We start from the raw sequence: 16,194 nt of genomic DNA on the forward strand, positions 1-16,194 counted from the left end.
ATGATTTTAATATTTTTCCTCCAATATTTCATTTATTTTGGAGAAGTCATATTATCTCCTCTGTTTAATTTTTAATGTGAAATATTTTTCGAAGAGAAATAATTAAAATCAAATCCTCTTTTCATTATTTGATAAAAGAATCAAATATGAAGACCGGGAAATCCCCAACTCTCTCCGAGGGTCCTTGAGATGCTTAGGATTTCGAGGATTACGGAACTAAAAAGCAATAAAACATGATATGGATGGATGATCTATGTATAACATTCCAAATTGAAAATTTGGGATGTTTCATACGGTAAGTAAACCGACTCCAAAACAGTTCTAGTGGAAATATTTCTCCGTTTTAGAATATATAAAAAATAGGAAAATAAGAAGCAGACCGGAAAGGACACGGGGCTTCCACGAGGGCGGAGGGCGCGCCCTACCCCCTGCCTCGTGGGCACCTTGTGTGCTCTCCGGACTCCGTTTTCTTGCACGATACTTCTTTGGTCGGTAGAAATTCATTATATAATCTCTCGAAGGTTTTGACCACCGTATCACACAAATATCTCTTGTCTTTGTTTCGAGATGTTTCTGTTGCAGATTTAGAGCAAGATGTCTTATCAAGAGTCAGTCGAGGAGAGTCGAGTGTCTCATCCAACACCGGGGCCAAGACCAAACAGCAATGATGAACACTTTGGGCCATCAACTGAGGAAGAGATGGAGGCCGATTTGAAAAGGATAGATGCCATGGAGGAGGATGAAGAAGTTACTTCCCGCCTCCGAGCAGGATTCACCATGGGGGAACTACAGAGCTCGGCTATTCCAAACTCGGTCATCCCTTCCAATGTTAGATTTCTTTCTTATGAAAATATGAAAAAGAGTGTTACTTGTTCTCCCACATCTATGCAACATTCTTGGGTGAAGGGAGCTTTAGCCGTCACGAGCAAGCTCCATAAGGAAATAATGGGCCTCAAGCAGCAAGTCAATAAGCTCGAAGAAGAGAATCGTATCTTGCGGGGCATCATCGCCAAGAATATCACATCACCACCCCCGAAGAAGGAGACATAAACACATGGGTATGGGCACTCCCCTTGGCAACTGCCAAGCTTGGGGGAGTGCCCCGGTATCGTATCACCATCACTTTTATCTTTACCGTTTTTCTTAGTTCGATCCTTTTGATAATATCTTGATCTAGTAGAATAAAGTTTTAGTATGATCTAGTTGTGAGCTTTGCTTTATGATCTTCCTATGTAATCGAGTCCGTGAGCTATATAATAAAGATTAGTGTTGAGTCAAGGGCTTGCTTATTTTGCTACGATCTTGAGGGAATAAAATAAAAGAGAAGAAATAAAAATAAATAAAGAGATCATATGGATCTTATGAAAGAGTAATGAGCTCACATATAAAGAGTATGATGAATAAAAGTTGTTGAGAGTTGACAAACATAGTTTTGGTCATCATTGCAATTAATATGAAGTAATAAAGAAAGAGAGGTTCACATATAAATATACTATCTTGGACATCTTTTATGATTGTGAGCACTCATTAAAATATGACATGCTAAAGAGTTGACGTTGGACAAGGAAGACAACGTAATGGGTTATGTTTTCTTACATCTAAGATAAATTATATTGTCATGGATTATCCAACATGTTGAGCTTGCCTTTCCCTCTCGTGCTAGCCAATTTCTTTGCACCAAGTAGAGATACTACTTGTGCTTCCAAATATCCCTAAACCCAGTTTTGCCATGAGAGTCCACCATATCTACCTATGGATTGAGTAAGATCCTTCAAGTAAGTTGTTATCAGTGCAAGCAATAAAAATTGCTCTCTAAATATGTATGTCTTATTAGTGTGGAGAAAATAAGCTTTATACGATCTTGTGATATGGAAGAAATAAAAGCGACGGACTGCATAATAAAGGTCCATATCACAAGTGGCAATATAAAGTGACGTTCTTTTGCATTAAGATTTTGTGCATCCAACCATAAAAGCGCATGACAACCTCTGTTTCCCTCTGCGAAGGGCCTATCTTTTATTCTTGTCTTATACTTCATGCAAAGAGTCATGGTGATATTCACCTTTCCCTTTTTAATTTTATCCTTTGGCAAGCACAATGTGTTGGAAAGATCCAGATATATATAGCAAATTGGATGTGAGTTTTCATGAACTATTATTGTTGACATTACCCTTGAGGTAAAACATTGGGAGGCAAAACTATAAGCCCCTATATTTCTCTGTGTCCGATTAAAACTTCATAACCATAAATATCGCGTGAGTGTCAGCAATTGTGAAATACTAAATGATAGTTGAGTATGTGGACTTGCTGAAAAGCTCTTATATTGACTCTTTCCTATGTTATGATAAATTGCAATTGCCTCAATAACTGAGATTAGAGTTTGTTGGTTCTCAATGAAGTTTATAATTTATACTTGAAATTGTGATTGAATTATTACTTTAGCATAAGAGATCATATGACTATATATATATGTTGTTGTTCTAAGAATGATCATGATGCCTTCATGCTAGTATTTTATTTTTATCGACACCTCTATCTCCAAACATGTGGACATATTTTTCGATTTCGGCTTTCGCTTGAGGACAAGCGAGGTCTAAGCTTGGGGGAGTTGATACGTCCATTTTGCATCATGCTTTTATATTGATATTTATTGCATTATGGATTGTTATTACACATTATGTCACAATACTTATGCTTATTCTCTCTTATTTTACAAGGTTTACATGAAGAGGGAGAATGCCGGCAGCTGGGATTCTGGGCTGGAAAAGGAGCAAATATTACAAACCTATTTTGCACAGCTCCAAAAGTCCTAAAACTTCACGGAAGTTATTTCCAGAATATATAAAAAATATTGGGCGAAAGAAGTTTCAGAGGGGGGCCACACCTTGGCCACGAGGGTTGGGGCGCGCCCTACCCCCCTGGGCGGGCCCCCTGGCTCGTGGGCTCCCTGGTGGCCCTCCTATGCCCATCTTCTGCTATATGAGGTCTTTCGTCCGAGAAAAAATAGTAAGCAAGCTTTGGGGAAGAAACTCCGCGGCCACGAGGCAGAACCTTGGCGGAACCAATCTAGGGCTCTGGCAGAGCTGTTCTGCCAGGGAAATTTCCCTCCGGGAGGGGGAAATCATCACCATCGTCATCACCAACGATCCTCTCATCGGGAGGGGGTCAATCTCCATCAACATCTTCACCAGCACCATCTCATCTCAAACCCTAGTTCATCTCTTGTATCTAATCTTTGTATCCAAACCTCAGATTGGTACCTGTGGTTTGCTAGTAGTGTTGATTACTCCTTGTAGTTGATGCTAGTTGGTTTACTTGGTGGAAGATCATATGTTCAGATCCATTATGCATATTAATACCCCTCTGATTATGAACATGAATATGCTTTGTGAGTAGTTACGTTTGTTTCTGAGGACATGGGAGAAGTCTTGCTATAAGTAGTCATGTGAATTTGGTTCGTTTGATATTTTGATGAGACGTATGTTGTCATCCCTCTAGTGGTGTCATGTGAACGTCGAATACATGACACTTCACCATTGTTTGGGCCTAGAGGGAGGCACTGGGAAGTAATAAGTAGATGATGGGTTGCTAGAGTGATAGAAGCTTAAACCCTAGTTTATGCGTTGCTTCGTAAGGGCTGATTTGGATCCATATGTTTCATACTATGGTTAGGTTTACCTTAATACTTCTGTTGTAGTTGCGGATGCTTGTAATGGGGGTTAATCATAAGTGGGATGCTTATCCAAGTAAGGACAGTACCCAAGCACCGGTCCACCCACATATCAAATTATCAAAGTATCGAACGCGAATCATATGAACGTGGTGAAAACTAGCTTGACGATAATTCCCATGTGTCCTCGGGAGCGCTTTCCTTCATATAAGAGTTTGTCCAGGCTTGTCCTTTGCTACAAAAAAGATTGGGCCACCTTGTTGCACCTTATTTACTTTTATTACTTGCTACTCGTTACAAATTACCTTATCACAAAACTATCTGTTATCGATAATTTCAGTGCTTGCAGAGAATACCTTACTGAAAACTGCTTATCATTTATTTCTGCTCCTCGTTGGGTTCGACACTCTTACTTATCGAAAAGCTACGATAGACCCCCTACACTTGTGGGTCATCAGTCATCAGCCCCTCCTTGATCAGAACATGCCTGATGATTCAAAGGTGTTTGAGGTATCACCTGGTGCTTCTAACTTTGTGCCAGTCGTGCTCGTTGAGCCAATTGCCACTTCTGCTGCCGCTTCACTGAAGGCCAAGAAGGATGGTAGGGGAAACAACATGAGTGGCAGCCGTTCATGTCCACATTCGTGCTAAACAAAATGCGCAAGCTCATCTCTAGTGGGGTTAGGACTGACAAGGGCTTCAAGGAGGTGCATTTGAACACTTTTGCGAAGCAGGCGTTCGAGTTCTGTGGCCAGGAGGTGACCGCCACCCAGGTGTACAACCACCTGAGGAAGTGGAGAGCTCGTTGGATCCAAGTGTCCAAGCTCAGAGACCTTAGCGGCGCGTCCTGGGATTAGAGCACTTGCTCTATCTTTTTGGAGGCAAAGCACTACACTAGCCATGTCGTGGTTAGCTCATTGTTCCCTTGGTTTGCACACCATCAAACATTGCCTTCTAGCAACTAACAACACTTGTGCTTCTATCTTAGGACCACCCCAAGGATGCTGAGTTTCTCAACAAACCCATCCAAAACTACAACTAGATGCAACACATCTTCTCCTTTGGCATTGCAACCGGCAAGCATACCATGGGCTCCGGTGAGCCTCTCGGTTCTCCCATGCCAGAGTTCCCAGGCACCCTGGACGTAGAGACGGTCCTTTATGGACCTGATAAGCCATTTGAGCGTGTCCCTGTGGTCGTTAGGAAGAGGAAGAGGGGCGACCTGATGGAGGAGGAGACCGGTGTCTTCACCAACATGACTGAGGCTGTGAAGGAGGTGGAAACACCATTACAGAGAGCAAGACCCTGGAAATCCACCCTGACCTAAACAACGCCATCATGGAGCAAGGTGGCTTCAGCGACGAGGCTCTCATGGCAGTCTCTGAGCCACCTGTTGGACAATAATGAAACGCCCTCGATGCGGCTATATCTCCTACGTGTCGAAGCACGACTTAGAGGCATAACCGCATTGAAAGCAATGTCGCAAGTAAGGTAATCTTCACACAACCCATGTAATACATAAGGGAAAGAGATACATAGTTGGCTTACAATCGCCACTTCACACAAATACATGAATAAAGCATTACATCAACCAGATACAATCAAGGTTCGACTACGGAACCCAAAATAAAAGAAGACTACCCCAAAAGCGACACGGTCCCTGATCGACCCCAACTGGGCTCCACTACTGATCAACTAGAACGAAACAACACAAAGGAAAAGATCTTCATCGAGCTCCTCCTTGAGCTTGGTTGCGTCATCTGCACGGTAACCTCGGCACCTGCAAGCTGGTTTTGGAAGTATCTGTGAGTCACGGGGACTCAACAATCTCACACCCTCGCGATCAAGACTATTTAAGCTTATGGGTAAGGTAAAGGTATGATGTGGAGCTGCAGCAAGCGACTAGCATATATGGTGGCTAACATACGCAAATGAGAGCGAGAAGAGAAGGCAAAGCACGGTCGAGAAACTATGATCAAGAAGTGATCCTAGAACAACCTACGTCAAACATAACTCCAACACCGTGTTCACTTCCCGGACTCCGCCGGAAAGAGACCATCACGGTAACACACGCGGTTGATGTATTTTAATTAAGGTCAACTTCAGGTTTTCTACAACCGGACATTAACAAATTCCCATCTGCCCATAACCGCGGGCACGGCTTTCGAAAGTTCAAATCCCTGCAGGGGTGTCCCAACTTAGCCCATCACAAGCTCTCACGGTCAACGAAGGATATTCCTTCTAGCGGGAAGACCCGATCAGACTCGGAATCCCGGTTACAAGACATTTCGACAATGGTAAAACAAGACCAGCAAAGCCACCCGAATGTGACGACAAATCCTGATAGGAGCTGCACATATCTCGTTCTCAGGGCACACCGGATTGTCCAAACTTCCGGTAGGCCAGCCCAGAGTTGCCCCTGGTGGCCACCGGCGGCTGACAAGGTGGACCAACACTCAGAGGAGCACTGGCCCGGGGGGGGGGTTAAAATAATGATGACCCTTGAGAGCGCGACTCCCAAGGGAAAAAGAAAAGGCTAGGTGGTGAATGGTAAAACCAAGGTTGGGCCTTGCTGGAGGAGTTTTATTCAAAGCGAACTGTCAAGGGGTTCCCATTGTAACCCAACCGCGTAAGGAACGCAAAATCCGAGAACATAACACCGATATGATGGAAACTAGGGCGGCAAGAGTGGAACAAAACACCAGGCATAAGGCCGAGCCTTCCACCCTTTACCAAGTATATAGATGCATTAATTAAATAAGAGATATTGTGATATCCCAACAAGTAAACATGTTCCAACAAGGAACAACATCTCCATGTTCCCACATGGAACAAACTTCAATCTTCACCTACAACTAACAACGCTATAAGAGGGGCTGAGCAAAGCGGTAACATAGCCAAACAACGGTTTGCTAGGACAAGGTGGGTTAGAGGCTTGGCTTAACAATATAGGAGGCATGATAAGCAAGTGGTAGGTATCGCGGCATAGGCATAGCAAAAGAGCGAGCAACTAGAAAGCAAAGATAGAAGTGATTTCGAGGGTATGGTCATCTTGCCTGAAATCCCCCCAGGAAGAAGAACTAGTCCATGAAGAAGACAAACGGACGTAGTCAAACTGGTCCTCACAAACGCGACGTAATCGGAACCAACCCGAAGAAGCAACACCGGAAAAGAAGCACACAACATAGTAAACAAACCACACACGAACATGGCATGATATGCGGGATGCGGTATGCGATGCATATGCATGATTTGGAAAGGAATGATTGAACCTAGCCTCAACTTGGAAATCCAAGAGTGCCACTGGAAAGGTGAGATGATTTTGTTTGAAATCGATATAAAGATCACCGGAATCGGATGCACGGTTTGGAAATGGCAAGCAAAACAAATATGGCACCGGTCTGCGATAAACAGCAAGTAGCCATCTAAATGCATCAAGTTAAATATGCTACATCACTCAAACATGGCAACAAAATACATGGCAGGGATCCACTCAAGATGCTTGACAAAAGATGAACACTGAGCTATGGCTAATTCACTCATTAACAGGTTCAAACAAGCATGGCAAAAGGGCAAACGATAACAGGTTTCAGACTTAGTGAAATTAACACAAGTCTGGAATTTATCATCAGGAAGCACACTTTAGAGTATGAAAAGTACATGCTATGACACTTTAGTGAAATATCACAAAAATACATGATAAGCACCTTTGTAAAGATGGCATGGCATATAACAAAACACATGTAGAGCTCAGAGTCATAGCATGCACACATTAAACATGGCAAAAATGACAAAAGTCTATTTGATGAAATAGATCTGCCAAAATACTCACATAGCCCTCTTCCAACAACATTTCGGGCATCAAGATGAGCTCAAATTAAAATGATGCAATGAGATGAATTGATGTACTCGTCGAGACAAACATTTTGATATGCTACACGCCCGAAACGGAGCTATGGATGCAGAGTTATGGCAGGTCAAAGTATACAAAATAATTAGGGTTAGGGACGAGAAAGTCAACCGAGGGGGGATTTTCAGATCTCAGATTCGGATCGGGCGGCACGCAGAACGAGGAACGCCGGGGAGCTCGTGGCCGGAACAGTGGCGCCGGAGAAGAGGGGCCGGCGAGGGGGAGGTGCGCCGACGACGAGGAGGCCGGACGGCAGGGCGGCATTGCGGCGCACCGGGCGGCGACGGTGGCCTGGGGACGCGGGAACCGGCTGGCGCCGGAGTAGGCGGCGGGTCCGGCGGGCGGTGCGGTGGCGCGCTGGTGGGGCGAGGTCGCCGGAGCAGCGGCTCCGTGGCGGAGCGACGATGAGGTGGCCGGGCGGCGCGCCCCGCGGGCGGCGCATGCCTCGGGAGGCCGCGGGCAGGCGGCGGCGACGGGATGGGCTCGCGCGGGCCCGCAATGGGCTCGGCGGGCCGCGCGGTGGAGAGGCGGGGCGCCGGGACGATGTGGCGGTGCGCGATTGGACGAGGCGGCGGCGGAGCTGACGTGGCAAGCCCTGATTGGCTGGGGTGAGGTGGAGGCTGGACACGTCCGGCGGGCGCGGACATGTCCGGCGGCGGAGTGGGAAGAAGCTAGGGTTTGGACTGCGCGAAAATCGGGGAGAGCCACATATATATAGGTAGAGGGAGCTAGGGGAGTCCAAATGAGGTGCCGTTTTCGGCCACGCGATCGTGATCGAACGACCGAGATGATGGAGAGGTCTTAGGTGGGTTTTGGGCCAAATTGGAAGGGTGTTGGGCTGCAACACGCACGAGGCCTTTTCGGTCCATCGGTTAACCGTTGGAGTATCAAACGAAGTCCAAATGACACGAAACTTGATAGACAGTCTACCGATAATAAACCAAGGCCGCATGACAAGTCTCGGTCCAATCCGAAAATGTTTAACACCCGCACGCGAAAAGAGGTAGAAAGGGACACCGGATGACATAGGAGCGCCGGATTGCAAAACGGACAACGGGAAAAATGCTCGGATGCATGAGACGAATATGTATGCAAATGAAATGCACATGATGACATGATATGCAATGCATAGGACGCAAGCAATGACAAGGCAACAACAACGAATACCTGGAGGACACCTGGCACATCGGTCTCGGGGCGTTACAAATAAGGGCCAGGGTGTTGGGTTTGTTGCCATGGCTGACGCCCATGGGGTGCTTTGGCTTAGGAGCTGGCTGAGCAAGCACTACTACTAGAGCTTGCTGTTGGTTACCGTGTGCATTATCCTGGATGGCGATGGCGCTAAGCCTTGAAAACTGTTTTATGGTATGTATATTTTGTTGAGGTGGTATATACTGACCCCTCATGATGATCGTGAACTTGCGGTGGTAGGATGACACCCTCTTTTCGGTGTGGTGGTACGATGTCATCATAGTAGTGCTATGTTAGAATTTGCTATGCCATATGATCATGCATGCTTACTACTTCTACTCCATTGCTTGCTTCTTGATTGTTCTTTTGCTTACTGCTTCAGCTGCTGCTCTTGTGCACTGCTAGGACAAATGGTATGCGGTGTTTGTCAGAAAAGCACCAGGGGTTTACAGTTCATGAGAAACTTGCAGTGAACAAGTTACACCTTACAACAAGAACAAGCATAGAAGTTTTAAGACTAGACGGGCGGCAAAAGAAGGTTACGCCAACTATGTGCGAAAAAGCACACAATTGACGTGGTTGATGTTGGCAATGTTGCAGTTGCCAAGACGGCGCCCCGCCTTGCGGTGAAGAACTTCATCATCATCGTGCAGTTCGTCGCCATTCCAGCAGTATTATGACGTTGGTGTGCTAGATGTGATCATATGTAAGGTAACCTCCACATAAGATAAAAAGTCAGCATACCTCGCATCGTGTGTGCAACCAAACAACCATGCTTATGTGTCAGTTCAGACAATACGGACAAGCAAACTCCATGTGCTAAACTATACCCTAATGCGGGCAATCAAACAGGTTGCAGATGTTGATTTAGAGGCTGCATTTACTCAACCAGACTCGTGTAAGGGCATCTTCAACAGTTGTAAGATTGGTGTTGGTAAATTTGCCACCTAGGATATAGTGATGATGTGGCATGTATTAAATGTGAAGAGAGAGCAAAGTTGTATGTAGATTGACCAACAAGCTTTGCACAAGCTCCAAGGTAAAATAAAGAGCAATCACATTTATTTTCTCACCATCTATTAGATAGCTTAAGCTGGTCATAGTGGAGAGTAACTTATACTAGTGTCATGCATATGACACTAGTCTAAATTACTACCTTCATAGTGCAAAGTAATATAGTAGTGGTGTCATAGATGACTTCATTTATTAGTTTGTAGACTCATCTTGTCTTAAAAACCGTTATGTTACATTAACATATTATGTTACCACTTCTCATTAACTACATGCCACATTAGCAAAAAAATTTTGAAGTGCGCTATGTTACTAGCTAAGTTACTCCCACTATGACTAACCTTACATACAATCCATTGAAGTAGTTGTATGATAGCTTGTTGGTTGATGACATAAACATTTTACCAACAAAATTAAATACGACCTATTCTAAGCCAGACATGAGCTAGCAGGCCCGGTCAGGCGGTCACTGCGGCTGCCAAACACGCCTACAGAATCTGCGCAAAACGGATGTTCGGTCGTGGAGTTCGGCTAGGCAACCCAGCTCGGATCCCGCAGAAAAGGCAGGCAACACAGGCAGCGGCACACGGTACAGCCGCAGGAGACACAGAGGCGAGATCCCGTGGCGGATCAGCGGCTGCCTGTCTGAACCGGCAACGCATCTCCTCCGTCCCCCCTCTCCAGTCTCCCTACTCCGACGATCTATCCGTCGAGCCTCCTCACCGCGCCACTCGCAGCAGCGCCGGAGGGGGAGGATGGGGCGGCCGCCGAGCAGCGGGGGCCCCGCGTTCCGGTTCACGCACGCGGAGGTGGCGGAGATGGAGGAGCACCTCCGCCACCTCAACAATGCCATCCCGCAGCGCAACGTCATCCAGGGCCTCGCCGAGAAGTTCACCGCCTCCGCCGCCCGCGCCGGCAAGATCCCCGTCCAGTACAAGCAGGTACGTACTAGGTTTTCCCCACTCGAATTTAATTCCCCCCTATTTCCCTCCCTGGGGATACGAGACGGGCCCGTCTTATTCCGATCTATGTTGGATTTTGCGGGTCGGCGCAGGTCTGGAACTGGTTCCAGAACCGGAGGTACTCGCAGCGGGCCAGGACCCCCAGGGGCGCGCCGCCGCCGCAGGGGAAGATGCTGCCCACGGGGGCCGAGGAACACCACCCGGCCTCCTTCAGGGCTCAGGGGTCTTCCTCTTCCTACCCCGGATCCCACTCAGGTGGCTGCTGGAACGCCCATAACTCGATATTTACTTATGCTGTTCATTTCCATAGCATGCAATTCCGCTGGTGGTTAGGATGATAATGATGATGGTATATTGGTACTATTGCTTTGGTGGTGCAGAATTTATGCATGATGGCTGTGCTGCTTATGTTGGGTGTAGGGGTGCCTCTGAATGTCTAGGGCTTATTGTTTGGGTGCTGGCTGCTATAACAATTTCAGTATTTATTATCGTTTAGAAGATTTTAGTTTGTAACCGACCTGCCATGAACCATGTATCATGTTGATTATGGATTATTGATATTGTCGTTACCAATCAGGAAAGAGTGCTTCGGATGGTGGCCAGGCCGAGTTTGAAGCAAAGTCAGCTAGAGATGGCGCGTGGTATGCAGATATATATATATTCATCATTTCCTCTTTTGATGTCAGATCAGATGTGGTCTGTTTTTTTGTGTATAGTTGATTTATTTTTGTGTGTGAGTGTGGGTTGGTTTGTCTGTCGGTGTGTGTGCGGGGGGTGGGGGGTTTAATCGTTGATTCGGTTTACTTGCATAAACCTTTTAGTTCTATATGCATGACTAATCTTTGTTGTTACAGGTATGATGTTGCTGCCTTTCTGTCCCACAGGCTCTTTGAAACAGGGGACCCGGTAATGACCATGTTTTTTGTTGTTAAATATGATTGATTTACTAAATTCACTTCTGCCATTATTTATTCAAGCGCTTTACCAGCACTAAAACTAGAGATGATTCTGGTTTTCATCTATTTATAGTTAGATGACATTGTGTCCTAGATTTCCCCAACACTTATTGCCGGATCAGTGTTGGTGTTCAAACATTTTGAACACCTGTCTTATCTAACTTTGTGTTGTAGAAGACCTGTGAGTCGGCACAGTATCACTCCATCCTGCTCTACACTTTTACAAGATGGTACTAATAAAGTACTGATCAGTTAACATAACTCCAAGAACCTTGTGTACTTTCTACTTTATTAGGCTTATATGGGAAGCTGATATTAGATGGTATAACTTTTACTTTTCACCATCTCTGTGTTTTGACATGTAAAACAAAATACATAGATTGAATGTTTGTTTTAAAGATTGTATAGCAGTATAGACATGCCAGAGTTTTTAAAACAAATAAGTTAATTCACCCCCTTCAATTATCATGAGAAGCGATTTAAATGCTGAACCACAATGCTATTTACACCCTTGAACTGTAGGAACTGAAGCGTATCAGACTACAGTGGCAGTTTTCATTTCAGTTTGGTCATGTAACAAGCGAATTCAGCTGCATTGCCACCATGGACCCCCCCACCCACCCATTATACCAATCCCATGATCTATATTCAGCATAGGGAAAATATTGGAGATTTGATATGGTGTAAACGTGCAATATAACATCCTTACATGCGACACAGTGTGCGCCATCCAATTCCGATTGCTTGCCGTGATCGTGATGTCATGATCCGAGCATCAATGATGTGACCGTGATGACAGCTCCACAGGACTTTATCATTGTCCCTGCAAGGTCCATTCATAATCAAAGCCTGGCTGCTTCTCTTCCACACAGCCAGCAAAAAGCAGGGGCATTTTTGAGCCAAAGAGCCCTCCTGCACTATGCTGCAGCGTGTGGCCTCGAGAAACAAGCACACCTACTCCAGAATCTTGTCCCAAGAGAAGACCCAGACTCATACGCATGTGAACTGCAAAGCATAGGCTTCCATGCTGGGTCAGTTTCCAAATTAACTAACTGATTCATCCAACTCTGTGCTAACTACTAGTCACCCACCACCACTGTACTAGCCGCCAAAGCTTTGTTTCTTGATGTATTTGCCCAAGCTTGATGATTTGCCATAATTCTAGTACTCCCTCCGTCCCAAAATAAGTGACTCAACTTTGTACTAGCTTTAGTGCAAAGTTAGTACAAAGTTGAGTCACTTATTTTGGGACGGAGGGAGTATTTGCTTAATGGAGAATTACAGAAGCAGTAGCAGTAGTATTGTTTTAGACAATTAGACTTTTAGTTGACTCCACACACACCAAAGGAAGAAGCACAGCCATAGTACGGAAATAACTTTGCATCCAAATTAGTCTGTACATCACCTTGCGGGAACTGTGTGTGGTTGAAGTGCGATGTGAACCACTGTACGTGTAGTGTATGTTGCAAGCACGGAAGGCAAACATGTTTGACGGGCACCCAAGGGTTAGTGCGGTGTTGCACAAGCTGTTGAGTTCTAAGTGATACATGTGGCTCAGTTGCTGCGAGGCTTGTGAGCCGACTTGAGTATGGTTTGAGAAGAGAGAAACAAACTGTTGATGACTTGATGTGGCTTGTCAAGCTGGTACTTAAGATTCACAAAGATCGAGGATTTGGCTGCCAACGTGGCAAAGATTACTGTCAAAACCAGTCTTAGGGGTGATTTGTGTTTTTCACAGTTGAGGGTTGAAAACCAGACTCGCTCATTTTTCAACAATTATATAATGCCCACGTTCCTCTAGTGTTTAATCATTCTCCACAGTGGGTTTACTACCTGTGCGTTACGCCAACTGTGCTTGCACTTATTAACTTTTTGTGTTTCAGGAAGTAAAAGTTCGATTTTCTGGATTTGGGCCTGAGGAGGATGAATGGATTAATGTTCGTAAATGTGTGCGGCTGCGGTCTCTTCCATGTGAATCTGCAGAATGTGTTGCTGTGCTTCCTGGGGATCTCATTCTTTGTTTTCAGGTAGTCATCATCTTAAAGGACTTCTGTTCACCTGACTTGGCACTTGAAAATTCTGCTTGTTAACTTATTATTCCGAGATTATTTTATTTCTATTACTTGTTGGCCTCTGATAGAGTGGGGGTATGTCGGCCGGGTTTCACCTGCCAAAAGTCTTGGGTCTTCCAAAGTTTCTGTTTTGACTGCGGTGCACATGGCAAACAGATTACTGTTGCTTATTAAGCCAAGTCACTTGTTTGGTCCTTTTTAAGAGTAATTGATTATATATTTCAACCTTGTTGATACTCAAGGCTCTGCAATTCATAGCCTCTATTTCTTGTTTGTGTGAACTATAAAGTTGTAATTCCAGTCTGTGCATTTTCAAGTGTTGTGATTGACAGTACATATACTTCTTAAATGCCTTTACTTTAATCTGTAAGAATTATAAGTTCCAGTGCTGCATGTATTTTATACGTATGATATATGCAGTGCTATAGTTGCAATGAATAGGACATTTAAGTACAACATCTGTTTCCTGTGGCTTTCCATTTTCTTGGTAATCATATTTCGTAATAGAATTTCATTGTGATGCCACTTGGTCCAACTGGCAGCATTGATTGTACAATTTATTAGTTGAGGTGTGAATGGCAAAAGGACTGAAATCGCTGCATTTTATTTCTAGTCATACTTATGAGTAGAAGAACTGATTTTTAATCTAAATTGGGTGTGAATTTATCCAATGAATATTCTCATTACTTTATTATTGAAGTGAGCCCTGAAAGCTTCTCTTGGAAAATGGAGGCTGTAACCTATCTCTGGTCATTTATAAAATGGATAAATCAACTTCCATCAAATAAAGGCTGCCTAAAAAATCATTGTGTTGGTAGTTGGACAAACACCTGGAACGGTAAATTAGAGCGTTAAGATTAAATGTGCATGAGTTTACTGCTAGTTCAAGACAGTATTGTACTCAAAATTGGAGTATTGTTGAGGGTCTTAGTAAGGAATTTTGGTCAGTGGGTAAGTAGTGAAGTAAAGTTGAACAAAGGGCCAGTCTATTTTGATTTGATTTAGTTGTCTTGTAATGTAGTGTTACCGTTTATCCAAGTTGATTTCTCACATGAGTAAATATTTCTTTGCTGAATTGAACAGGAAGGCAAAGAGCAGGCCCTCTATTTTGACGCTCGTGTTCTTGATGCTCAAAGGCGCAGGCATGATGTAAGAGGGTGCCGCTGCAGGTTTCTTGTTCGGTATGATCATGATCACTCTGAGGTAATTCTCCTTCTGTCTAACTCTGTTGAGCGTTCAGGCATTTACTCTGGTTCCAGTGTTACACCATTTTGGATGTCAGATGTGGGACTAGGGTCCTGGAGTTGCGATTCTGGTTCCAGGGCTATTTGCCTGCATATAGAATTTGATTTTGGGCTTTATCCTTGATTCCACGAAGATTTGATGACACATACAACCCGAGCTGGCAAAAATCAGACCTCCACCCCTCTGATTTGTATGTAGTTGGCCATGGTTTTCTTCATAACATGCCTGGACATGAATAGTGGGTAGCACGCCATGGTCCTTTGTGGACCCATTATAAAACCCACCCCAGTTTCTGAAGGCAACAAAACCTGCTTTGGAATTTCCTTGTGATTTCATTTCCAACCTGCAATTTCTTTGGCAGCCAAACAAAAAAAAATGTTAAAGGAAGAAATTATGGGAAAAATTATTGCAAGATACTATGGTTTTTGTTCAGGCTAATTATCTTGTTATGTAGTCAAATAAAACGGAAAGCAGAGTGACGGTATGATGTTTCAGACAAATACTTAGATTTTACATTTCTTTTGACGTGACAGGAGATTGTTCCTCTGAGGAAGGTATGCCGTCGACCAGAAACTGATTTCAGGCTCCAGATCTTGCACGCATCTAGAGCGGCGGCGTCTGCAGATGCTCAGAATGTTAGCCCAGTTGAGCAGAAACCCCAAAAGGCACACAAGATGATGGACGTGAACACTGCCGAGGTGACCGTGGTTCGCAACCCAGATCAAGGAGGGCCATCTGATAAGCCGGCTGCTCCCTTACCAGCTGCGGCTGCTGGCACCCGCGGTGATTCAGTTTCAGATGTGCAGATGGGGAATGTGGAGGTTATTCCAAAAGTTGAAGCTGCAAATGAAGCACATGACGACAAGATGAACGTGGGAACTTAGTTGTTTTGCTTCCCTGTGTGCCTCGTTGTGAACTTATTAAGTCCAAAAAAATGTTTGCTTAGGAACTTCCGATCGAGGAAGGATGGTCGTCCGGTAACTGTAATGTGCCGATGTCGACTTGTTTGCTGGTGTGTGTACAGAGTGTTGGATTGTCGGTATCTATATAGCTATATCGTGAGACGAATGTTGTTTTCTGGTGGTGGTTGTCTTTTATCTGTTTACACTCTTAACAATTTTGAACAGAGAAAACGCACCATGCAACACGCTCATGCACCAGAAGATTTGCAAAAGCT

The 16,194-nt window shown here is 44.7% G+C and overlaps 1 protein-coding gene across 2 annotated transcripts; it reads left to right on the top strand.

Moving 5' to 3' along the window:
* The first annotated feature begins 10,296 nt into the window (after positions 1-10,296).
* On the top strand, positions 10,297-16,095 carry LOC125525578 (protein SAWADEE HOMEODOMAIN HOMOLOG 2). Of its 2 annotated transcripts, none has more exons than XM_048690584.2 (7): positions 10,297-10,723; positions 10,837-10,999; positions 11,322-11,385; positions 11,599-11,650; positions 13,584-13,727; positions 14,856-14,975; positions 15,554-16,095. In XM_048690584.2, exons 1-7 carry the CDS (start codon positions 10,538-10,540, stop codon positions 15,899-15,901), a joined length of 1,077 nt encoding a protein of 358 aa, XP_048546541.2. In that variant the 5' UTR covers positions 10,297-10,537; the 3' UTR covers positions 15,902-16,095. The 2 variants fall into 2 exon arrangements, with proteins under 2 accessions (XP_048546541.2, XP_048546540.2); XM_048690583.2 differs by having other exon boundaries at positions 10,300-10,723; positions 15,551-16,095.
* The last annotated feature ends 99 nt before the right edge of the window (positions 16,096-16,194 follow it).

This window comes from Triticum urartu, chromosome 7A (genome assembly GCF_056163025.1).
Source record: "Triticum urartu cultivar PI428250 chromosome 7A, HENAU_Tu73, whole genome shotgun sequence".
NCBI classification, from domain to species: Eukaryota; Viridiplantae; Streptophyta; class Magnoliopsida; order Poales; family Poaceae; genus Triticum; species Triticum urartu.

Coding starts and splice junctions, on each gene's coding strand:
- LOC125525578 (XM_048690583.2), top strand. CDS start 10,538: ATGGGGCGGCCGCCGAGCAGCGGGGGCCCCGCGTTCCGGTTCACGCAC. Junction 11,000..11,321: donor CTACCCCGGATCCCACTCAG/GTGGCTGCTGGA, acceptor GTTACCAATCAG/GAAAGAGTGCTTCGGATGGT. Junction 11,386..11,598: donor TCAGCTAGAGATGGCGCGTG/GTATGCAGATAT, acceptor TTGTTGTTACAG/GTATGATGTTGCTGCCTTTC.